The following is a 25,133-nucleotide window of genomic DNA, read 5'->3' on the forward strand; positions in this document are numbered from 1 at the left end:
CATAACGCTCTGACTGAACAAATCACACTGCCTATTTTCAAAGTGCATTTTACTTTCAAATTAAAGGTAAAGAGTTCCTGGCTAACTCAGTCTTCAGAAGAGCACCAATATGATGAAAGATGCCCATTTTTAGCCAAGCTGTCAGCTGTGGTCAATGCTTTATATTAGTGAATTTTAACGGCAGTTGTGAGAGCTTGAAGAATGCAAAGGATTAAATATCACTCTAGATTGGGTTGGGGGAGGTGGAGAAATCATACAAATGTTAAAAAATGTTTGAAGCTGCAATGATTAAATCAAGGAACACATCAATTTGGAGCCACTGGGGAAAAAATCATATGATCAGCTCAATAGATGCAGAAAAAGCATCTGGCAAAATTCAAAATCCATTGTGACATAAACTCCCACAAAGTGGGTAAAGAGGGGATATACCACAACATAATAAAGGCCATATATGACAAACCTACAGCTGACATCGTAAGAGTGACAAGCTAAAAGCTTTTCCTCTAAGATCAGGAACAAGACAAAGAGGCTCACGCTTGTCACTTTTATTTAACACAGTCTAGGAGATAAAAGTCATTCAAATTGGAAAGTAACAAGTACAACTCACTAATTGCAGATGACATAATACTATATAGAAAACCCTAAAGACCCCACCAAAAACCATTACAACTAGTAAATGAATTCAGTACAGTTGCAGGGTACAAAATTAATATACAGAACCAAACCAAAGTCATTAGAACTAGTAAATGAATTCCCTGAAGTTACACAGTACAAAGTTAATATACAGAAATCTGTTGATTTTTATATACCAATAATGAATTTTCAGAAAACTAAATGAAGAAAACAATCCCATTTATAATTGCAAAAAGAATAAAATACCTAGGAGTAAACTGAACCAAGGGGGTGAATGACTTGTATCCTGAAAACTATGACACTAATGAAAGAAACTGAAGACTACACAAATAAATAGGAAGATATACCATGCTCAAAGATTGGAAGAATTAATATTGTTAAAATGTCCATGCTATTGAAAGTAATCTAGAGATTCAATCTACAAAACAAAACAAAAAAACGTCAAAGGCATTTTTCACAGAACTACAAAAGACAATTCTAAAATTTGTATGGAACCACAGAAGACCCCAAATAGCCAAAACAATCTAAATAAAGGAAAATTAAGCTTCGCTTGGTCACGATCCCTGATTTCAAACTATACTACAAAGTTATAGTAACCAAAACTGTATGCTACAGGTGCAAAAGTATACACATAGATCAATGGCACAGAATGGAGAGCCCAGAAATAAACCCGTACTCATATGGTCAATCTTTGACAAACGAACCAAGAATATGCAATGGGGCAAAGTCAATCTCTCCAATAAATGGCGTTGGGAAAACTGGACAGCTACATGCAAAAGAATGAAAATGGACTACTTTCTCACACCAAATACAAAAATACATTCAAAATGGATTAAAGACTTAAATGTAAGACTTGAAACCAGAAAACTCCTAGAAGAAAATACAGGCAGTACACTCTCTGACATCAGTCTTAGCAATATTTTCTTTGGGTCTCTCTCCTCAGGCAAGGGAAACAAAAGCAAAAGTAAACAAATGGGACTTCATCAAACTACAAGCTTTTGCACAGTGAAGGAAACCATCAACAAGACAGAAAACCCAGCCTACTGAATAGGAGAAGATACAGGTAGACCCTGTTTTATTGCACTTTGCTTTGTTGCACTTTGAAGATCTTGCATTTTTTACAAATTTGTGGCAACCAGCAAGTCTATAGCCATTTTTCCTACATTTGCTCATTTTATGACTCTGTGTCACATTTTCTTAATTCTCAAAATATTTTAACTCTTCTACCAGCAGAAAGAGTATGACTCACTGAAGGCTCAGATCACGGCTAGAATTTTTTTAGCAATAAAGTATTTTTAACTGAGGTATTTACATTGTTATTTTAGACATAATGTTATTTCAAACTTAAGAGACTACAGCATAGTGTAAACATAACTTTTTACTCATTACGAAATCAAAAAAATATGTGACTTGCTTTACTTTGATATTCACTTTATTGCATTGGTCTGGAACTGAACCTTCAATAGCTCAGAGGTATGCCTGTATTTGCAAATGATATATCCCATAAGGGATACGTAAAATACGTACATTCCAAAATACATAAAAAAAAAACCTCACACAACACAAAATTAAAAGAACAATCTGATATAAAAACGGGACAGAGGATCTGAATAGACATTTTTCCAAAGAAGACATACAGATGGCCAACAGACACATGAAAAGATGCTCAACATCACTAATCATCAGGGAAATGCAAATCAAAACCACAATGAGATATCACCTCACACCTATCAGAATGCCTATCATAAAAAAGACAAGAAATAACTTGGCAAAGATGTGGAGAAGAGGGAGGCGTTACATACTGTCTGTGGGAAAGTAAATCAGTGCAGACACTATGGAAAACAGTATTGCAAGACGTACTTTTGTGTTTTCCCCTTCCTAATAGGTCCATAAAGGGAAAAGATCATCTGGTGGGATGCTACACAGAGAAGTGCTATTTGACGTGGGCTTTAAAGCATGGCTAAGATATAGATAAAGAGGAGGGAAACTCAGAGCTAAATAATTGGTCTTAAAAAGAGGAAAATACAGACCGTATACTGGAGGACCTTCTGTGAACTCGTTTAGTTCGGCCAGATCATGAAAGATATAACATGTTGACAAAGTGTAGACAATATGGCTCCAAAGATAGTTTGATGCCAGACTGTAGAGGAAGGAGATAAAAGCAGAGCTCTGATTAGCTCCACCTCAGACTGCCTTGTTCATGCCCACTGATGCCAGGTTGGGGGAGGCTGGATGCCCTGATGACACAGTGGGAAAGCACAGTGGCGATGAGGCCCCCCTCACGCTGCTTGGACGTATGGGAGGCATGAGGAAACCCAGAGAATCCACTGCCGTGTCATCCCTCACGTCTCAACGTCCCTATTCTTGCTTTTGAGATACGGCCAGGGCTTGCTGTTGCCAAGAAGAAAGACCTAGGAGACACGGGGCTGCTCTGTCTTGAATTTTTATTAAAAGAATGAAATGTTTGGACGTGTTGGGAAAAGTTAGATTTTGTATTTTTCACGTGAATCCATAACTGGGACAAGAGAAAGCTTCACTTCTTCAACTGACTGCTATGATTTCATAATTTCTGCCCTGTTCAGGAAGTCTCCTGGCAGGTGGGCAAGGCTTCCATAGCCCGGGAGTTTTCTGAAAGCCAGCTTTTGCTTCTCTCAATAGCCTTTCTTGATCCTGTTTTATGTCTTCCTATCGAACGAAGGCTCACTCTATCATCTCTATGGCTATCACACATGGTAAAAGTCCCTAGTAGGTTGAGTGCTTATTAGGAAAAGTGCTGTCTAATCAACATAGTTGATGTAAAACCAAATTAGCTCTTGTTACTTACATGGGTATGCCAAGATGAACCCTACTCTAACTTCGTACTTGATCGATCGATCGATCGTGCTTGCACCACACATCCCTGTGAGGCTGAGTTGGTAACAAGCCTTTATCGTAGCTTAGAAACCTGGAAACCAAAGAATGCAGACCTGCCCTCTTGATACAGCTCTACATAGCTGCTTCGTACCCTAGGAAGGAATGCACGCTCACTCCCTGGCCCTGGCTGGTTTTGTGCAAGTCGGATGTGCATTTAGTGAACACTGACGTTGAAATAAAAGTCAGTTTAACAAACGATATATTTAGCTGGCATCGTTCTGTATTTTGCTAGATTCCTATAATAAATACTTCATATGTTTTCTCCTCGTAGCTTCTGAGTCACAAGTTGCCACCGTCATCAAGTCTGGCTTCTCTCCTTAGTCTTCACCGCTTCCAATATTTTTCCATCAAAGAAACTGCCACACTACGTTTAGGGCTTGTTGTGGAATGAAATGGAGACTATAAAGCTTAAGGAAAATAGAAGACCTGTGGGAGCTGCAAGGTACACTGCAAGGGAGTGTGTGTGTGTGTGTGTGTGTGTGTGTGTGAACCTGAGGACAGGTCAATAGCCTTCACCAATCTGAATAAGAGAAAGTGGACTGAAAAGAAAATGAAGAGTGTCAGGGACCTGTGACACTACACAGAAAAGCTAACACTCACACCATTGGAGTCTCAGAAGGAGAGGGAAAAAGAGTGGGGCTGAAAAGATATTTAAAGAAATAACGGTGACATATGATCCAGCAATCCCACTCCTGGGCCTATATCCAGACAAAATTCTAATTCAAAAAGATACATACACCCTTATGTTTACAGCAGCACTATTCACAACAGCCAAGACATGGAAAAAACCTAAATGTCCATCAACGGATAAATGCATAAAGATGTGGTACATATATACAATGGAATATTACTCAGCCATGAAAAAGAATGAAATAACGCCACTTGCAGCAACAGGGATGGACCTAGAGATTATCATACTAAGTGAAATAAGTCAGAAAGAGAAAGACGAATGATATCACATATGTGGAATCTAAAATACAACACAAATGAACTTCTCTATGAAACAGAAACGGACTCACAGACATAGAGAACAGACTTGTGGTTGCCAAGGGGGAGAGGGTGGGGGAGGGATGGAGTGGGAGTGTGGGATTAGCAGATGCAAATTATTACACATAGGATGGATAAGCAACAAGGTCCTACTGTAGAGCACAGGGAACGATATTCAGTATCCTGTGATAAAGCATAATAGAAAAGAATATGAAAAAGAATGTATGTACATGTATAACTGAATCACTTTGCTGTACAGCAGAAATTAACACAACATTGTAAATCAACTATGCTTCAATTAAAAAATTTTTTAAAGAAATAATGGCTGAAAACTTCCCAAATTTAGGAAAAGACATGAACCTACAGAGTAAAAAAGCTAAATAAACCCCAAATAAAGACCATACAACGAAAACATCTTAACTAAATTTGTGAAAACTAAAGACAAAGAAAAAATCCTGAAAGCAGACAGAGAGAAACACCACATAACCCACAGCGCACACCAACTCAAGTGCCCGTGGATTTCTCATCTGAAGCCATGCTGGCCAGAAGCGGCCCAATGTTTTTCAAGAACTGAAAATTTTTAAAACCTGTCAAATAAATTTTATAACCAGTGAAAATATTCTTTAGGATTGAAGAGGAAGTAAAAACTGTCCATTCAAGGAAAATGACCAGAATTCGTCACTAGCAAACCTACCCTCCAAGAATGGGTAAAGGAAGTTCTCTAACAGAAAAGAAAGGATTACAAAAGGAAGCTTGAGCCTTCAGAAAAGAAAAAAGAAAATCAAAATGGGTAAAAGAGAGAAAAATATCATAGAATATTCTTCTCATGGGCTGCTTAACTCATATTTGATGGTTGAAGTAAAAATGTTAATGTCATCTGATGTGATGCTCAATGTACGTCGAAAGAATACTTATATACAATTATATTTTAAAAGCGGGAAGGGTGGGCTTCCCTGGTGGCGCAGTGGTTGAGAGTCTGCCTGCAGATGCAGGGGACGCGGGTTTGTGCCCCGGTCTGGGAGGATCCCACGTGCCGCGGAGCGGCTGGGCCCGTGAGCCATGGCCGGTGAGCCTGCGCGTCCGGAGCCTGTGCTCCGCAACGGGAGAGGCCACAGCAGTGAGAGGCCTGCGTACCGCAAAAAATAAAAAAAAAATAAATAAAAAAAATAAAAGCGGCAAGGGTAAAGGGACCTACGTAGCAGTAAGGTGGTAAGACCTCCGTACCAGCAGACTGTGACCAGTTACAGATGCACGTTGCCACCACTAAGAAAACTGTACAAAGTGACGTACTCAAAAACACTGTAAATAAATCAACAGGGAATCCAAAAATTTTCAGGGAATTCACGGGAAGGCAAGAAAAGAGAAACAGAAGAACAAGAAACAGAGGAAGCACGAACATTAATAGCAGCTTTATTTCCAAGAGCCCAGAACTGGAACCAAGCCAGTGTCATTTAATGGGTTGAATGGGGTTAACCAACTGTGGTACATCCAGACTGTGGAACCGTACTCGGCAATAAGAAATAGCACAATACGGATAACATGCAGCAACTTGGATCTGTCTCAAGCGAATTACGCTGCATGAGAAAAGGCCAGTCTCAAAGGTTCCATACTGTATGATTCTATTTATATGAGGCTTGAAATGACAACAGGACAGAAATAGAGAGTAATTAGTGGTTGGCAGAGGTTAGGGACGGGAAGGTGGGTAGCAGTGGGAGGGATGTGATGTCGGGTGGGAAGGGGAGAGGGGGAGGGGGGTTACAGTGGGGAGCTGGCTGTAGTTATAAAGGGGCAGGAGGAGGGTTCTTTGTGGGGATGGACTGTTCTGTATCCTGCCTGTGGTAGTGGATGCACAAACCTACACATGCAGTAACACTGCACAGAACCAGATGCTCACACACAAATGCGTGCACGTAAAACTGATGAAATAAGAATAATGGATTATATTTGTATCAATTTCCTGGTTCTGATACTGTACCAATCAGAACCGTACCTGGTTCTGATACTATACCGATGCAAGCATCTACCATTTAGGAGACTGGGTCAAGTCTATATGGGATCACCCTGTATTATTTTGTTTCATTATCATTTGTATTTGATACATAATTTACATATAACATTATATTAGCTTCAGGTACACAACATAATGATTCAATACTTGTATATATTGTGAAATGGTCACCGCATTGTCTAGGTAACATCCATCACCAAACATCATTACACATTGTTTTGGTGATAGAAACTTTTCAGATTAACTCTCAGCAACTTTCAAATACAGTTGATCCTTGAACAACACGGGTTTGAACTGCACAGGTCCACTTATACTTAGATTTTTTTTCAATAAATACAGAGTCGGCCCTCTGAATTCTCATCGCTGTGTCCACAGGTTCAACCAACCATGGATCATGTGCCATGATTACTATCCACACGTGGCTGAATCTGCAGACGCAGAGTCTGTGGATACAAAGCACCCACTATGGGACTTGAGCATCGAGGATTTTGGTATCTGCAGAGGGTCCTGGAACCAGTCCTCCACAGATGCCATGGGACAACTGTAGACAATACAGTATTATTACCTAGATTCACCATGCCATACATTACACCACATGACTTATTTTATAACTGCAAGTTTGTTCTTTGGACCCCCTTCACCTGTTTTGCTCACTCCTCACCTCCCACCTCTGACAACTACCAATCTCTTCTCTACATCTATGAGTTCAGTTTTTTTGTTTTATTAGATTCCACATAAGAGATCATACAGTCTTTGTCTTTCTCTGTCTGATTTAGGTCACTTAGCATAATGCCCTCAAGGTCCATCTATGTTGTCATAAAGGGCAAGGTTTCACTCTTTTTTTGGGCTGATTTTATATATATACATATTTATACATATATATAATATATACATATATATAAAATTTTTAATCTATTCGGCCATCAATGTACACTAGTTGTTTTTATGTCTTGGCTATCGTCAATAATGCTTCATTGAAGATGGGGGTGCATACATCTTTGAGTTAGCATTTCCATGTCTTTCAGATAAACACTCACAAGTGGGATTGCTGGATCATATGGTAGCTGTAACTTTAATTTTTTGAGGAATCTTTGTACTGTTTTCCACAGTGGCAGCACCAATTTCCAATCCCACTAACAACAGTGCATAAGGGTTCCCTTTTCTCCACATTCTCACCAATACTTCTTATCTCGTCTTTTTGATGATGGCCATTCTGACAGGTGTGAGATGATATCTCACTGAGGTTTTGATTCAGATTTCCCTGATGATTAGGGATGTTAAGCATGCTTTCATGTGTTTTTTGGCTGTTTGTCTTCTTTGTGAAAATGTCTATTCAAACCCTCTGCCCATTTTTCAATCAAGTACTTGGGGGTTTTTGTGTGAGTTCTTTACATATTTTTGATATTAACCTCTTATCAGATATATGATCTGCAAATATTTACTCCCATTCAGTAAGTTGCCTTTTAATTCTGTTGATGGCTGCCTTTGCTGTGCAGAAGCTTTTTAGTTTGACATAATCCCACTTGTTGATTTTCCTTTTGTTGCTTTTGCTTTTAATGTCAGATTCAACATATCATTACCAAAACCTGTGTCAAGGAGCTTACCCCAATGTTTTCTTCAAGGAGTTTTACGGTTTCAGGATTTATGTTCAAGTCTTTAATCCATTTTAATTTTTATGTGTAGTGCAGGATAGTGGTCCAGTTTTCCAAGCACATTTATTGAAGAGACTGTCCTTCCATGTTGCATATTCTTGCCTCCTCTGTTGTAAATTAGTTGACCATACACGCATAGGTTTATTATTTCTTATAATACCATAAACATCTACAATTTTCTCAAAATAAAAATTTTTGATAAATGGCTCTTCCAGAAAACCCTTTATAGGCCCATTGCAAATATGATTTTCCCTCTCTTGGGAACAAGATGGGAATAAATTATGGTGGGAATGATGACTTTCCAGTAATCTCACCAAGGTCTTTATACACGTTTCTCAGAAAAATTTCACATCAGTAAAACAAATGGAACATAAAGCATTTTGTTTTCGGAGTTCCTATGTAAATTCATTCTTCATAAGTTGTTCCAAGTTACTCTTTAAGGTTGTTGCTAAAAATCAAAAAGGAAGCTGCCCATTAGACCCACCTGGAAGAGGTTAGGTGTAACTCCTTCTTGCAAGAGAATACCACGTTACAAGAAATTATTTTATTCTCCTCCTAAAAATTAGGAAGTCAGATTGGCTCAGTCATATGGAAAAAATCTTCATGTCTCCATCAGACTTTCGAAACTACAAATAAGGGGTGGAAACCCATGTAACAATATATTAATACTGTGTACCATTGTTTTAGTTTTGTTTTGCTTTTTTATTGGAATATAATTGCTTTACAATGTTGTGTTACTTTCTGCTGTACAATGAAGTGAATCAGCTATATGTATACCTATATCCCCTCCCTCCTGGACTTCCCTCCCATCCTCACCTATGTCATCAGAGAACCGAGCTGAGCTCCCTGTGCTATACTGCAGGTTCCTACTGGCTACCTATTTTACACATGGTAGTGTATTTATGTCAAACCTAATCTCCCAATTCATCCCATCCTCCCCTTACCTCCGTGTCCACATGTCCGTTCTCTACATATACGTCTCTATTCCTGCCCTACAAATAGGTTCATCTGTACCATTTTTCTAGGTTCCACATATATGCATTAATATACAATATTTGTTTTTCTCTTTCTGGCTTACTTCACTCTGCATGACAGACTGTAGGGTCCATCCACATCTCTACAAATAACCCTATTTCATTCCTTTTTATGGCTGAGTAATATTCCATTGTATATATGTACTACATCTTCTTTACCCATTCATCTATTGTTGGACATTTAGGTTGTTTCCATATGCTGGCTATTGTAAATAGTGCTGCAATGAACGTTTACAATGTGCATGTGTCTTTTAGAATTATGATTTTCTCATGATATATGCCCAGTATGGGATTGCTGGGTCATATGGTAGTTCTATTTTCAGTTTTTTCAGGAACCTCCATACTGTTCTCCATAGTGGCTGCATCAATTTACATTCCCACCAACAGTATAAAAGGGTTCCCTTTTCTCCAGACCTTCTGTAGTATTTATTGTTTGTAGATTTTTTTGATGATGGCCATTCTGACGAATGTGAGGTGATACCTCCTTGTAGTTTTGATTTGCATTTCTCTAATTAGTGATGTTGAGCATCTTTTCATGTGCCTCTTGGCCATCTGTATGTCTTCTCTGGAGAAATGTCTACTTAGGTCTTTTGCCTATTTTTTAATTGGGTTGTATTTTTGATATTGAGCTCCATGAGCTGTTTGTATATTTTGCAGATTAACCCTTTGTCCGATGCTTCATTTGCAAACATTTTCTCCCATTCTGAGGATAGTCTTTTTGTCTTGTTTATGGTTTCCTTTGCTGTGTGAAAGCTTTTAAGTTTAACTTGGTCCCATTTGTTTATTTTTGTTTTTATTTTCATTATTCTAGGAGGTGGGTCAGAAAAGATCTTGCTGTGGTTTATGTCAAAGTGTGTTTTCCTCTAAGAGTTTTAGAGTGTCCAGTCTTAGGTTTTTAATCCATTTTGAGTTTAGTTTTGTGTATGGTATTAGGTAGTGTTATAATTTCATTCTTTTACATGTAGCTGTCCAATTTTCCCAGCACCACTTATTGAAGAGGCTGTCTTTTCTCCATTGTATGTTTTTGCCTTTGTTGTCATAAATTAGGTGACCACAGGTGTGTGGGTTTATCTCTGGGCTTTCTACCTTGTACCATTGATCTATATTTGCTTTTGCGTCGGTACCATACTGTCTTCATTACTGTAGCTTTGCAGTACAGTTTGAAGGTGGAGAGTCTGATTCCTCCAGCTCCATTTTTCTTTCTCAAGATTGCTTTGGGTATTCAGGGTCTTTCGTGTTTCCATACAAATTGTAAAATTTTTTGCTCTCATTCTGTGAAGAATGCCATTGGTAGTTTGATAGGGATTGCACTGAATCTGTAGATTTGCTTTGGGTAGTACAGTCATTTTCACAATATTGATTCTTCCAAACCAAGAACATGGTACATTTCTCCATCTGTTTATGTCATCTTTGATTTCTTTCATCAGTGTTTTATAGTTTCCTGAGTCTTTTGCCTCCTTAGGTAGGTTTATTCCTAGGTATTTTATTCTTTTTGTTGTGGTGGTAAATGGGATTGTTTCCTTAATTTCTCATTCTGAATTTTCATTGTTAGTGTATAGGAATGCCAAAGATTTCTGTGCATCAATTTTGTATCCTACAAGATTATCAAATTCATTGATTAGTTCTAGTAGTTTTCTGGTGGCATCTTTATGATTTTCTATGTACAGTATCATGTCATCTGCAAACAGTGGTAGTTTTACTTCTTCTTTTCCAATTTGTATTCCTTTTATTCCTTTTTTTTCTCTGATTGCCGTGGTTAGAACTTGCAAAACTATATTGAATTAAAAGTGGTGAGAGTGGACATCCGTGTCTTGTTCCTGATCTTAGTGGAAATGCTTTCAGTTTTTCTCCATTGAGAATGATGTTTGCTGTGGGTTTGTCATATCTGGTCTTTATTATGTTGAGGTAGGTTCCCTCTATGCCCATTTTCTGGAGAGTTTTCATAATAAATGGGTGTTGTATTTTGTCAAAAGTTTTTTTTTGCATCTATTGAGATGATCATATGGCTTTTATTCCTTAATTTGTTTATATGGTGTATCACACTGATTGATTTGCATATATTGAAGAACCCTTATATTCCTGGGATAAATCCCACTCAATCATGGTGTGTGATCCTTTCACTGTTGTTGGGTTCTGTTTGGTAGAGATTAAGGGGCAGTAAAAACACTGCTTTGGTTTCTAAATGTCTGGGTGTTCAGAAATTGTTGTATTGCATGTTTTAAAATAATGAAAATCGGTTTCACCAAAGAAAGGAGGGACCCTTAACACGGCACATGCAAGGATGGGTCAGTTCCAGGGAAAAGAGTATTCTTCTATCTCCAGACAAAATGAACCACAGGGGTTTTCTAAGCCGATGTAATCTGTGTATAAATAATGCCATACAATGGATCATCTTTCAGCAAGACGTCTTGATAGTAGGAGACAGCAGACCTTGCCCTGAGGAAAAATGCTCTCTTCAAGTTTAGGGTCTAAAATAGGTTCTAGAATGATAATCTGAGGTTAGGCTGGGGCAGGAAAGTGACCATATATGAACTATGTTCTATAATATGCAAATGTGTATGCAAGAGGATGGAAAGACGTGTGAATTTAACACAAAGAGACCAACGGCAAATAGATTAAACCCATTTTATTTGTTCGTGGTTTTTCAGTTACTTATGTAGAATTAAAATCAAGCCAAATCATCAGGTATGTTTTATTTAAAGCACCATGGAATTTATACCAAACTCCCATCATGTTTTATAAAAAGTGGTTTAAGTTCACTAAAAGGTACTCTTCCAACAGCCATATCTAAGTCATGGAATCACATTTAAATTAAATAGAGAGAATATATTGCAATGTCAGGATACTGTAATCGTTTATTCTAGCCTTAATAGACTTTTTACAAATTATAACATTGAGGAGAAAATTGTTGAGAATGTAATATTTGTCTAGGCCTCACAGAGCAAACATTGTTCTTCAATCTCATATAACATCCTTGCATTTCTCAATCAATCTACAGACTAGCTGAGACATAACCATTGTGACTAAACGATACAAAGAAGCCAAGGTTTAGAGATACTAAGTGATTCATCCAAGGATGCTCACAGGAGAGCAGGGCAAGTTTGATCAGAACCCTGACTCCAAACTGCTTCCCTTTCTACTTCATCATATATGTATTCCCAACAAAAAGCATGAGAATCATAAAATATGACTTTTAAAATGCCCAAGGCAATCTTTTAATTAGTTTGGATAGACTTCATTTTCAAATTTTCTTAAATTTTTCATTAAAGGTTTCACTCAGTTGTTCAAATGCTAAGACCACGTTGTCCTCTTCATTTCCACATAGTTCACGCAAAGAAACACTGTAAATGGAAATACAGATACACATAAAACTCACCCATTCTACTGAGAGTCGGTATCATAAGAAGGGCTTTCCCCAGGGAGGTAGAACTAAGTAAATCCCACTAGATGATGAAATGTGAGCAAACTGAGGAAAAGAATCATAAGGAACATATTTATCTAAAAAACAAAAAAAATCTTGTCAACGAATCAATCAATCAACACAATCACCATGCAGCTCCCCTCCCTGTATTTTACCAAGAGGATATTTGTTTTTTGTTTTTTTTTTTGCGGTACACGGGCCTCTCACCACTGTGGACTCTCCTGTTGCAGAGCACAGGCTCCGGACGCGCAGACTCAGCGGCCATGGCTCATGGGCCCAGCCGCTCCATGGCATGTGGGATCTTCCCAGACCAGGGTGCGAACCCGTGTCCCCTGCATCGGCAGGCGGACTCTCAACCACTGCGCCACCAGGGAAGCCCCCAAGAGGATTTTAATGGCCACCAAGTCCCATGTAACCAGATCCCTCCTCCCTTCAATAATAGCAACACAAATCTCCTTCTTTTTTCCCACATTTTTTTTTAAGGAGTCATTTTGTGGGTTTTTTTTTTTCAGTATATACTTAAACCCACAGGCAACTACCTCTACAAAAAGCAAAACAATCCTCCCTTTACCTAGATGTATGAGAAAATTAAGAAAACAGGGTGTGATAAACAAAATAATGGCCCACAAAGATATCCATGTCCTAATCCCTAGAAATTTATAAATCCTTAGGTTACATGGCAAAGGAGAATTAAGGCTGTAAATGGAATTGAAGTTGCTAATTGGCTGACCTTGAGGTGGGGAAATTAACCTGGATTATCTGGGTGGCCCACTGTTGTCACAAAGGTCATTCTAAGTGGAAGACAGGGGGCAGGAGAGAGTGAATGTCAGAGTGACCTGATGTAAGAATCTGCCTTCCAATGCTGGCTTTGAAGACAGAAGGGGCCAAAATCAAAGCATCTATAAGCTGGAAAGGACAATCAAATAGATTGTCCCAGAGGCTCCAGAAAGGAATGCAGCCTTGACAACACCTTGATTTCAGCCCAGTGAGACCCATTTTGAACCTCTGACCTCCAGAACTGTAAGACACTAAAGATGTGTTGGTTTAAACACTATGTTTGTGGTCATTTGTTACAGCAGCAATAAGGAACTGATACACAGGTGACGAGAATGGAGAGAGGAAATCCAAGAATGGACAGTGCAGCTGGGCTCATCAAGGAATGGGAACAGTCAGGACCTGACCTTTCATCAGCCTTTTGTAATCTGTACCTGCCTTGATTCCACTAGAGATCCAGTTTTCCCCTGGTGTTTTCATTGACCTACCGCAAAGAATGACCAGCTCTGTACCCACAATACTGAATTTCCTCCTAGTTACAGACTCACAATTGTGACTCCTGGACATTTCTCCTGAACAATATTCAAGAGATATAATGTGACGCATACCATCTAACTCACTGGTTTTTGTTCTCAGTCCCCAGATCTCATCCTCCCGCTTATGTTTTTACGTATCATTAACTAAAATGGAAACCTTGGTTGTGGAAACTGAGAACATGAGTGTCTAGGGATTCTTGAAGCTTTGGGATACTGCTGCCTGTTGGTCTAAAGTGCCTGGGCTGAGGCTCTGGTCTAGGTGAAAGTTCATGGATTTTGGAATTAGTTCTATTATACAAACAATGCAACAGTTGAGAAGGTCTGCAAAGTCTCTGGGGGGTTGAAATGCTTCGCACCTAAGAGGCTCAGGGGCACCTTTAAGTATGAGCTCAACATTTTTCAAATTACCATTAAATTATTAGAAAATATGAAATCACTATTTAAAATGTATAACATACCTGATAGATTTAATGGTGAGGGAAAAATCTTCCAACAACTGATAAGCAGCTCCTTCATTTATCCTAAACAAAACAACATTTTGAAAATTAATGGTATAAAAACATTGAAGAATTTATTTCATATTGAAATGTTGGATTGGTCATTAATGGATTGCTTTTGTCTGTCAAGATGTATTTACTAAAATCATTTCTACCAAAGACTCCCAGATGATTTAATCTGTGAGAATGACAATTATGAACTCCAGTCACAAGTTCACAATCAGAGATAATCAGTGAACATGGGAGGCTGACCTTCTAGGAGAAACCCAAGTCACAAAGTCAAGATCAGGAGCGTGGATGGGACCAGAGAGTCAAAGAGAAGAACTAAGTGCATTACTCACTGGTATCACAACTACTTTATTCACAATAATGAGTCCTACTGTCAAAAATGATCAGTGTTTCTCAAGAGGGTCAGAAGTTTTAAATACTTGAATTCACTAAAGATTGTTCAAAATGTATTTAAAATGCACACTGAATTCCCGATGGTGTGACAGAATTCTCCTCCCCCAACACACCCACACACACGTCCATGTGCTCAGTGACTGGGCCAATTTCTCCATTCCCAGTAAATCTCTGCACACTGTTTTGGAAAATGGTTTCCCTGCCAAGGAGTTAAAACAACTGTCATAGTCTCAGTCCTCAGATGTGTGAATTATATTCTTTTCATATACTTCTGTCAGATGATGCAGAGCATGGCATTATTTGTTATTGTTATCCATTTTTAAATATATAATAATCAATAAATAGTACTAAATAAAAAACATCTGTGAACATGTGCAAATATTGGTAACTGTAGTGTAAATCTTTATGTCAAGTGAGTCAGCCTAAGTCTCAAGATTTTGCTGGTCAAACACAAACAACAATACCACCAAATGTATTTTCTCTTGCCCTTAGTCTGTAAGAAAAAATTTCAGTATGTTTTGCATGATTAACCTATACTTGAAATTGTAAGAAGGTGTTTGCCTAATATTCATTACATTCATTTATTAGATGTAAAGATGCAGATGAAGACGGATATAGAAAGAGAACTAGAGGTAGAGGCAGAGGTGGAAATGACAGAGAGAGGTAGAGGTGAAAAGGATAGAGAGAGGTAGAGGTAGAGATGGGGATGCTGGGGATGACAGGGATGCTGGGGATGGCTGGGGAGGGAGATGGAGACGGAGACAGATAAAACACACCTGTTGTCCTGGACCAATCCTGTCAAGGAACCGTGTTTATAGAAATCGAGCGCATAAGCATTGAGCTGCATTCTTCTTCCTTGGTGATCAAATTCCTGTGGCCACAGCACAGGAGCCCGAGTGCTATCAATGCCAATGGTGCGCAGAGTCACCTGAAGAAATAGAGCTCTCCTTAATTTACTAGTTAATGTGTAAAGAAAGTTTATGATTTCTTACATTGTGCTTCATAGTTCCTTCCTAGAATCAACATGTTGAAAGCACACTCTTCACAGTGAAGAAGAGGGTGTCTCTCATCCACACTGAGGTAGTGCTGTCCCAAGTAGGACAGTAGGATGGCCTGGCTCCACCGATGAACATCACTGCCTCACAACGTACAATAAAAATTTTAACTACCCGTCCACTAGAATATAGCAAGGCTCACTAGGAAAGAAAAGCTAACTTAAAATTTTATCAGTATCCTAACTGGTGCAGGAAATACCTTTGTACACAGTGTCAGGGAGCTGGTGCCTTGCATGTCTGGAAAGAAGGCTTAAACTGAGTAACTCTGACAATCTTTGGATCCCAATTACTGGAACAAAAGGGAAGGAGAGGAAGATGGAGGGGAAAGAAAAAGGAAAATAAGAAAAGGAAGAACGCACATCAGTAGTTTTTCATGTCTGCTGATTTTCTGAAAACTCTATGGGGTCAACAGGAACTCTAGTGCAGGGCCAGTGAGAGTGCACACTGGTACAGCTACTTTCTAAAATGACTGGGGAGTAGCTCAGAAAGTTATTATTATTCAAAGTCCTTAGAATATTCTTATTCCGTTATGATCCAGAAAATCGTTTTGACCCCGAGAGTCTGGAAGATTTGCAATCAAGGGGAATTGGTGGATAAGTAAGGTAAAATTATGTGGGGGGATGCAGAGTCTAAACACAAGAGGAAAAGAACTGCATCAAAATTTAAAGCATTAAAAATGTTATTCTTGACTGTTTTTAACTTGACAGTTCTGGGTGTTAAAACACTTTAGTATTTATATTCCATTTTATACATTTAAAAGGATGATGCAACGGTTCTATTTTAACATATCAACACTTATCTGAAAATGCAATCTATATCATTAGAAACTATTTAAATATATGATAAAAATATATGCGTCCATTTAAAATGCACAAGGGTCTATACAGTTTTTCAAAATTCTTTGAAAACAGGGTGGAGGTTTCTCAAAAAACTAAAAATAGAGGTACCATATGATCCAGTGATCCCACTCCTGGGCATATATCCAGAAAAGACAAAAACCATGATTCGAAAAGATACATGCACCCCAGCGTTCACAGTAGCACTATTTACAATAGCGAAGGCATGGAAGCAACTTCAATGTCCATCAACAGATGACTGGATAAAGCAAATGTGGTACATATATACAATGGAATACTACTCAGCCATAAAAAAGAATAAAATAATGTAATTTGCAGCTACACAGATGGACCTAGAGATTATCATATTAAGCAAAGTCAGAAAGAGAAAGACAAATACCAGATGATATCACTTATATGTGGAATCTAAAATATGACACAAATGAATCTCTCTGTGAAATAGAAACAGACACACAGTCATAGAGAACAGACTTGTTGCCAAAGGGGAGGAGCGGGTAGAGGAGGGATGGTTTGGGAGTTTGGGATTAGCAGATGCAAACTATTATATAGAGAATGGATAAACAGCAAGGACCTACTGTATGGCACAGGGAACTATATTCAGTATTCTGTGAGGAACCATAATGGAAAAGAATATGAAAAAGCATATATGTGTGTGTGTGTGTACCTGAATCACTTTGCTATACACAACAAATTAACACAACATTGTAAATCAACTACACTTAAATTGCCACAAGTTTATTCCAACATTCAAATGGGTTATCCAGCACATCTGAAATGTATCTAGTTCTCTATACTTCATTTTTGACACCACCGATCCAGAATATATGGGATTTACAGCGTCTACAGCAATACTGGGAAAGCCTGAAGATAGTTTTATGTGCTCTTTTCACAGCAAACCTCTGCCAATCTCCAGAAAAGTAGTGATCCTGGATTTCTGTATACTGGAACAGGGTTCCTCAGGCCAGGGTGACAAACTGGCCTCAAGAGCACCTTTCCCTGGGTATTTCTGTTGATGCACCTGAAACTCTTTTCAATCTGGGGAACCTGAAGCCCTTGCTAAGCTGCCCGAAAGCATAAATCCAATTCTTTCTCAATGACATTTTACTTACAAGCCTCCTTTTCCACTTACATGGTCTGAAGTTTCTAGATGAAGCAAACTGCCGTCAGAGTTCCCAGAGAGACAGGCAAACGGAGAAATGGCTATTCTTCCTTCCCTGCAGCTCATCAAGTGAGACACAAGTTGTGAGTCTTCACACTCTTGACCTGAGAAATCTGGCCATAAGAGGTGGGCACAAATCAGCTTTGAAGATTAAGCCAGACTGCCAAGCCTTACACACCTGCTCTAGACCAGGAGGCAAAGGGGAGCCATTCAACTTTCAAGGACCAACACTGTAATGAAGACTGAATAGGACTGATCACATACAGTAAGCAGCACATCCTGGCATAGAATACATTCAATAAATGTTAGTTATTAATACTATTATCAACGGTATAAAATTTTGTATTATACTTTAGTTGCTTTGATCAACAGGTCATAAAAACTAAATTTAAATGGTATCCTCTTTTAGCCCAGAATCGTTGTTATTACCTTGGTCCTTTTTCCCACCGAACTCAGACTTGCCTGCAGAATCCTTCTAGACAGGCTGATTCAAGCAGCCACCATCAGCAGGTTTGGAAATGGCGTATGAGAAGAAGTATGTTTTCCATTCCTCCCTTTGTAAAGCACCGGAGGGCACGTTCACAGTCGGCTCTCGTTTGTGACTGAGGCCGAACCTTCCCGTTCCTTTTCTTCCTCCTCTGGTTGCTCGCCACACCCTCTGCCACTGTCTACTTCCTGCTTTCACGCTGTCCAGAAAGCTACACGGTCCTCCTCCCTGACTTCTTCCAGCTGAGGATGTTACCAAACCAGGAAATGGCTACCCAGAGCTCACCCCTTTCCCTGTATCCCTGTCACTGTTTCCAGTTTAGTTTCTCCCGGAAGATTTCCAGCCAATAGCTAATGAAAAGTAAGAGCAAAGATCAGGAGTGTTGACTACGTGCTACGTGCTGTTTGGAGATAAGTTACAGACATTGGCTTAACTATTTAAAGCTCACCCAAACTAGGTGGATAATGTTATCCTCCTTATTTATCTGTTGAGAAAATCGAGGCAGGAATATGGAGTCCCCTGCTCAAAGTCCCACTGCTAACAAGTAGCAGAGCCACAGCTTGGACTCAGGTCATAATGCAGAGTTTATGCTCATGACCACCATGCACAGCTCCTCTCAAGGAAGAAGTGACAGAATCGCTTCTTGTTTCTCCTCATCTCATAGGTGTCCTTACTCCTTTTCCAGGCTTGTCCCAAACCCAACCTTTAATCAAGATGGTTTATAAATGACTCTATTCAATGTCATTCTCCACTGTCCCTTACTTAATTCTAATAATCATACCGTCTTCCTTGAGAGAGCAGAAAGGATCCCCTTATTCTAAGGCAGACTGATCTTTCCCGGGCTCTACTCTTCTTATGGGATAAAATATACTTATGGCAAGATTATTTATTTTTTAAACTGTCCCACAATGGAGCTAAGATACACTTACCTATTTTTGACAATGGGAGCTGATGTTCTTGTTTCATATCAGCCAGTTTGGAAACAATCAGTAGGAAAGAGGCAAAGTCCTTTGTCACGTTTGTGTTATACTCATCTAGAGCGGCCTTGAAGTCCTCAGGGAGATCCTCCAGAAACACCTAAATCATCAAGGAGGTCATCAAAAAAAAAAACAAAACCAAAAAACTGGAGGCCAAATATTTTTCAGAGAGATCTATGTACCATCCTTGAAAACTGAAAGTTTAGAAGAACTGCAAAGAACAATGTAATGTAATTCTATAGTTATCTATCTATTCAGTAATGTAACTGTTCCATTCTTTCATCTATGAAATTCAGGTGAAATTCATTTTTTATTTCTATTTGTGTTATAAAAGCCAATACCTTTGCTCTTAAAAATCTGCTTTCATGCTACTTAATCAAAACTCTTTTAAATAGAAGTATGCCCTCAAATGACATTAGACTTGTGAATATTTCAAAGAATCTAGTGACATGTTTGGAAAGCAAGCAACAATATAAAGTCCCCTTTGTGCCTGGAATAAACCTCACTCAATTGTGAGGGTCTTTAAAGCCCCACTGGATTCATTCTTCTAATATTTTGTTAATTATTCTTCTATCTATATTTTCATAAGAGATACATCTCTAATTTTTTATAATGTCCTTGTCAAGTTTTGATATTAAGTTTAAGTTTTACTCCCTCTTTTTATATTCTCTAGAAGAGTTTGTGAAAATTTGCTGTTATTCTTTAAATGTTTAAAAAAGTTCACCACTGAAGCCATCTGAACCTGGGTTTTTTTAAATGGGAAATTAAAAAAAAATAATTGGTTACATTTCTTTAATGGCTATCAGATATGAAATTATTCATATAGTCCTTGGTTAGTTTTAGAAAGTTGCATTTTCTAGGAATTTGCCCATTTTGTCCAAATAGTCAAATGTTTTTTTCCATTTGATGTACTACATAAGATCTGTAATAATGTCTCATTTTCTTTCCTGATAATTGTAATTTGTGCTTTCTCTCCCTTCTTTGTCAATGAGTCTTGCTGTGTATTCATCACTTTTATTATAAATCTTAACAAAGAAGCAACTTAGGCCTTGCTGATTTCCCTTTTTTTACAATTGTTCTCAATTTACTTTATTTCTGTTCTCATTTTATTACTCTTTTTCTTGTATTTCCCTTAGGTTAGATATTCTGTTCTATTTATTTTGCTTTGTTTTGTTTTCTCCTAACTCCTTAAGCTGAAAAGTCAAATCACTGATTTTTTTCTCAGCCTGTCTTCTTTTCTAAGATGTGGTTATAAAGGCTATAAATGTCCCTCTAATCATTGCATAAATCACATCTTATATTTGTATGTACTCTTCATTATCATTTAACTAAAATATTTGATAATTTCCATTTTATTTATTTTTTGTCTTATGTGTATTTAGAAATGAAACGAGTTTGTTCAATTTTAAGGCAATTACGGTGTTTCTGGTCCAGAAACATATTTCACATATATATATTACCAGCATATATCTGACAAAGGTACCAATAACACACAATAGAGAAAGGATAGTCTTTTCAAAAATGGTATTGGCAAAATGATATATACATGTAAAAGAGTGAAATTGGACCCCTACCATATGCTATACATAAAAATAAACTCAAAACGGTTTAAAGACTTAAATGTAAGACCTAAAACTGTAAAATTAATAAAAGAAAATATAGCGACATTGGTCTTGGCCATGATTTTTTAATGTAACATCAAAAGTATAGGCAACACAAGTGAAAATAAACAAGTGGGACTACATCAAACTAAAAACCTTCCGCACAGCAAAAGAAATAATCAACAGAGTGAAAAGGCATTTCTGGAATGGGAGAAAATATTTCTAAACCAACCATCTGATAAGGGATAATATCCAAAATACGTAAGAATCTAGTACAACTCCATAGCAAAACAAATAAACAAAAACACAAAAACAAAAGAAAAACGGGCAAAGGACTTGAAAAGACATTTCTTCAAAGAAGGCATACAAACTGCTATCATGTATATTACAAGTTGCTCGGCATCACTAATCATCAGGGAAATGCAGATCAAAACCACAATGAGATAGCACCTCATACCTGTCAGAATGGCTATCATCAAAAAAAACAAGATTATAAGGGTTGAAGAAAAATTTTAAACGTAGAAAAATTCGAACCTTGTACACTGTTGGTGGGAATGTAAATTGGTGCAGCCACTATGAAAAACATACAAAGTTTTCTTTAAAAAAATTAAGAATAGAACTATCATATGATCCAGCAATTCCACATCTGGGTATATATCCAAAAGGGTTGCAATCAGGATGTTGAAGAGATACCTGTACATCCACATTCACTGAAACATTATTCACAACAGGCAAGACATACAAACAACCCAAGTGTGTATCAGCAAGATGAATCGATAAGAAAGTGTGCTGCATACATACAGTGGGATATTATTCATTCTTAAAAAAGGAGATCAACATGGATGTACCTAGAGGACATTATGTTAAGTAAAATAAGCCTCACAGAAGGACAAACACTGCATGATTCCACTTACATGGGGGACCTAAAACAGTCATACTCATAGAAGCAGAGAATATTGTCAGGGGCTGGGTGGAGGTGGAAATAGGGAATTGTTTTTCATTGAATATAAATTATTGTTATGCAGGCTAAATAATTTCTGTAGATCTTCTCTACAACATAGTACCTATGTTAACGATACAGTACTGTGTACTTTAAACTACATTAAGAGGATAAATCTCATGGTAAGTATTCCTAACTAACTAAATAAATAAAACCAGAAGAAATATTTTGGCCATGGTGGATATGTTTAGTGCCTTTGTTGTGGCAATGATATCACAGGTGTATGCATACGTCCAAACGCATTAACATGTGTATATTAAACGTATGCCATTTTTATATATCACTTATACCTCAAAAAAACTTTTAAAATAAGGTATGCATATCCTCTTGATATGTCATGAAACCAATCACAATATATTTACCCTGTTTTAACTTATGTTTAAAACATACGCTCAGTATCTGTACACATTCATGCATAAAAATAAACAGAGTGGAGTGAAAATTATATTCCCATTTTCTTCTACCTTCCATTATTTTGGTCAGAAAGTCAGCTATCCATCTTATTATTGCTTTTTTCAAGGAAATGTCTATTTCGGCTCTAGCTGATTTGTGTTTTTCTCTTTGTTTTTGATTTTCAGTAGTTTTAGTTTAATGTTTCTTTATCCTTCTTGAAGTTGACTAATCTTTTGAAACTATGGAGTGCTGTCTTTCATCAGCTTGGGAAAATTCCCAGCTATTATTTTTGAATACCCTCCGGCCATTCTTCTCCCTCCTCTTCTTCTGGGATTGCCATTATATTACATTAAACCTTTTGAATGTCATCCACATTCTCATATGCTATTGTTTTTATTTTCATTTTTTTCTCCCTGTGCTACAATTCAGACACCTTTTATTGAGCTATCAGTCAACTCACTGATTTTGACTTCTGATATGTATATTCTGATCAGACAGTACATTTTTCAATTCTGGACAGTCCAATTAATTACCTGGTGAAATTCTCTATTCTCATCCATTTCGTAATTATCTAGTGAAAGTCTGCATCCTTTCATCAATTCTATCTCTTCCCCCATTTTCTTGAGCAGTCCCTATATTCTAACTTCAATATCTGAATCATCTTCGTGTTGATTATTATTGCCTGCTTTCATTCCTGCTAATTGGTCATATGTTCTCGCTTACTCACTTTTTTAGGTTTTATTTTTCTTTCACCAGAAGTGTTTGTAAAAGGACCTGATAGACTTCAAACAATGTTATCTTCCACTGCAGTGAGCTCCCCAATTTTGTGTTTGGCCAAGTGAGTGAAGATGTGATCACCTCAGTCTAAGTAGAGATTGAAGTGGATTGATACTGTTTTCCAGTTTTAGTAAGTCTCAGTCTACATCTGGTGCATCTCTGCTCTTAAGCCCTCTTGGGTTTTGAGTATGAGGCTGGTGGGTCTCAGTCTTCTCAGCCCTAAAAGATTCCCAAAGATCCACGTCATTCCTGTAGAGCTTCACAACCTACATTTATATCTTCCAGCCCTAGATGGCTTTAAAATGCCTTGAGGGTAATATAAGCCTATGAATACATTCAAACTCTTCCCTCTAGTGGGTTTTTATTTAGTAAATGCTACAAGACTGCAAGAAATTTGGTGTAACACCCTGACATTTCATGCAGATATGACCCAGTGAATGTCCTGAGTTAACACTCTCTCAAGTGTCTAGTCTGTCACTCCAGCCCCATGGAATCACTAAAAGCTTTATTGCTGTGTTGTGTTTTTTATCTCATAGGAGAGGCTCTCTGGATATGCTAAGTACAACTTTCAACCTCGTCCAGAATCAACAAGTTCTTTGAGAGAAAAATCATGGTTGGAGAGTCCAATCACACCTTGGATAAGTTCTTGCCATTTTATAATTTTAGCCAATATAATCCTCATCCCTTCCACAGCTCTCTGTTGCAACAGGAGTGATGGCCACCTAGCATGTCCCACCTGGAAGTGCTCAAATTTCTAATAATCTTTAAAGGAAAAAAGAGAGAGAAATAGGAGGCCTCCACTCAAAATCTTTTTTTATTGTACTTTTTTCTATCATAACCATCTGTGTAAGAACAGAGATACTGACTTGTCTTTTGTAAGAAAAATAACTTTATTTAACCAAAACAAATAATAGTCCAAGAATGTACATGTGATGAAAAAGATATGAAGATGAAAAGTCAGTGACTAAAATTGTTTTCACTGGTCTAGAGAACACTCTGTGAGGGCTAAGAATGGTAACTTAACATTGTGATGTTAGACAATATAGATGAACTCTTCTCTTTTTGTTCTTCTTTGTCACCTTTACCAAGGTTATCTGGTATAATAACCAGCCCTTCCCACTTTCTCAGATTCTAGTGAAATACATTAGTAATAATATTTGATGCTGATTTAATGACAGGGAATCATGATCAAAGAACTCATTGCAAATAAAATCGGACAACAGTCTGTGTGTCAAGGGATGATTTCTTAGATGACTATTCTAATATTTTTTCAGTGAGAACATTATAGTTTACAGTATACGCTTCCTGTCCATAGACCTACTGCAAGGTAAAAAGATGCTAAAAGAACTAGAGATTCAATGATGGGAACTATTAGTTCATTTAATGTATAATTATGTACATTTTTTTCTTTAGCCACTGATTGCTACACGTTTATACAATCCAACAGAAAACATGAGCAGAACTTTTTATCCCATTTTTCCTCAAGGCATTTAATCTTTTGATAGATTTACAGAGGAGACATGTGAATTACAGATTAAATATAACACTGATTACAGAAGAAGAAATTATTTCTATAAAACAAATGAACTCTATATTAACAAAATTCTGCTGTGGAATCATTTACGGTAGGATCTGTTAAATTATCTTTATTATTTAATGTTATCAGAATCATAAATTTTACCTTGGATTGATAAAACTTGAGCGTAGCATCTTGGAACTTTGCTGGAAGATATTTTCTGCCAAACAGATTTGCCAATACTAACACTAGCTTTTCCATAACATCTTGAGAAAAATGTTTCGAGCCTATACAAAATAAAATATCTTGTCATAAACATAACAAGTGCATTAATCCCATTTTTAATGTTTCAACTGAACAATACAAATTGAATGTTATATTGCATGTTATTTCATGGAGACTAGAAATTTGTAACAAGTGTAGCGACTAGGGAACGACTATCTCTGCTGGCAGT

The 25,133-nt window shown here is 37.6% G+C and overlaps 1 protein-coding gene across 1 annotated transcript in view; it reads right to left on the reverse strand.

Moving 5' to 3' along the window:
* Window positions 1–11,858: 11,858 nt before the first annotated feature.
* The window catches only part of LOC307188662 (putative ATP-dependent RNA helicase DDX60), a 94,349-nt gene continuing 81,074 nt past the window's right edge, over window positions 11,859–25,133 (reverse strand). Inside the window, exons 37-42 of the mRNA XM_079926089.1 lie at window positions 24,845–24,966; window positions 19,345–19,492; window positions 17,899–18,041; window positions 15,634–15,785; window positions 14,417–14,479; window positions 11,859–12,568 (exon numbers count right to left, since the gene is read on the reverse strand). Of these exons, the coding sequence (XP_079782215.1) occupies window positions 12,469–12,568; window positions 14,417–14,479; window positions 15,634–15,785; window positions 17,899–18,041; window positions 19,345–19,492; window positions 24,845–24,966 (728 nt within the window). The 3' untranslated portion in view covers window positions 11,859–12,468. The remainder of the gene's footprint in view (window positions 12,569–14,416; window positions 14,480–15,633; window positions 15,786–17,898; window positions 18,042–19,344; window positions 19,493–24,844; window positions 24,967–25,133) is intronic.

The sequence above is a fragment of the Stenella coeruleoalba genome, assembly GCF_951394435.1.
Source record: "Stenella coeruleoalba genome assembly, chromosome: 7".
NCBI lineage: Eukaryota > Metazoa > Chordata > Mammalia > Artiodactyla > Delphinidae > Stenella > Stenella coeruleoalba.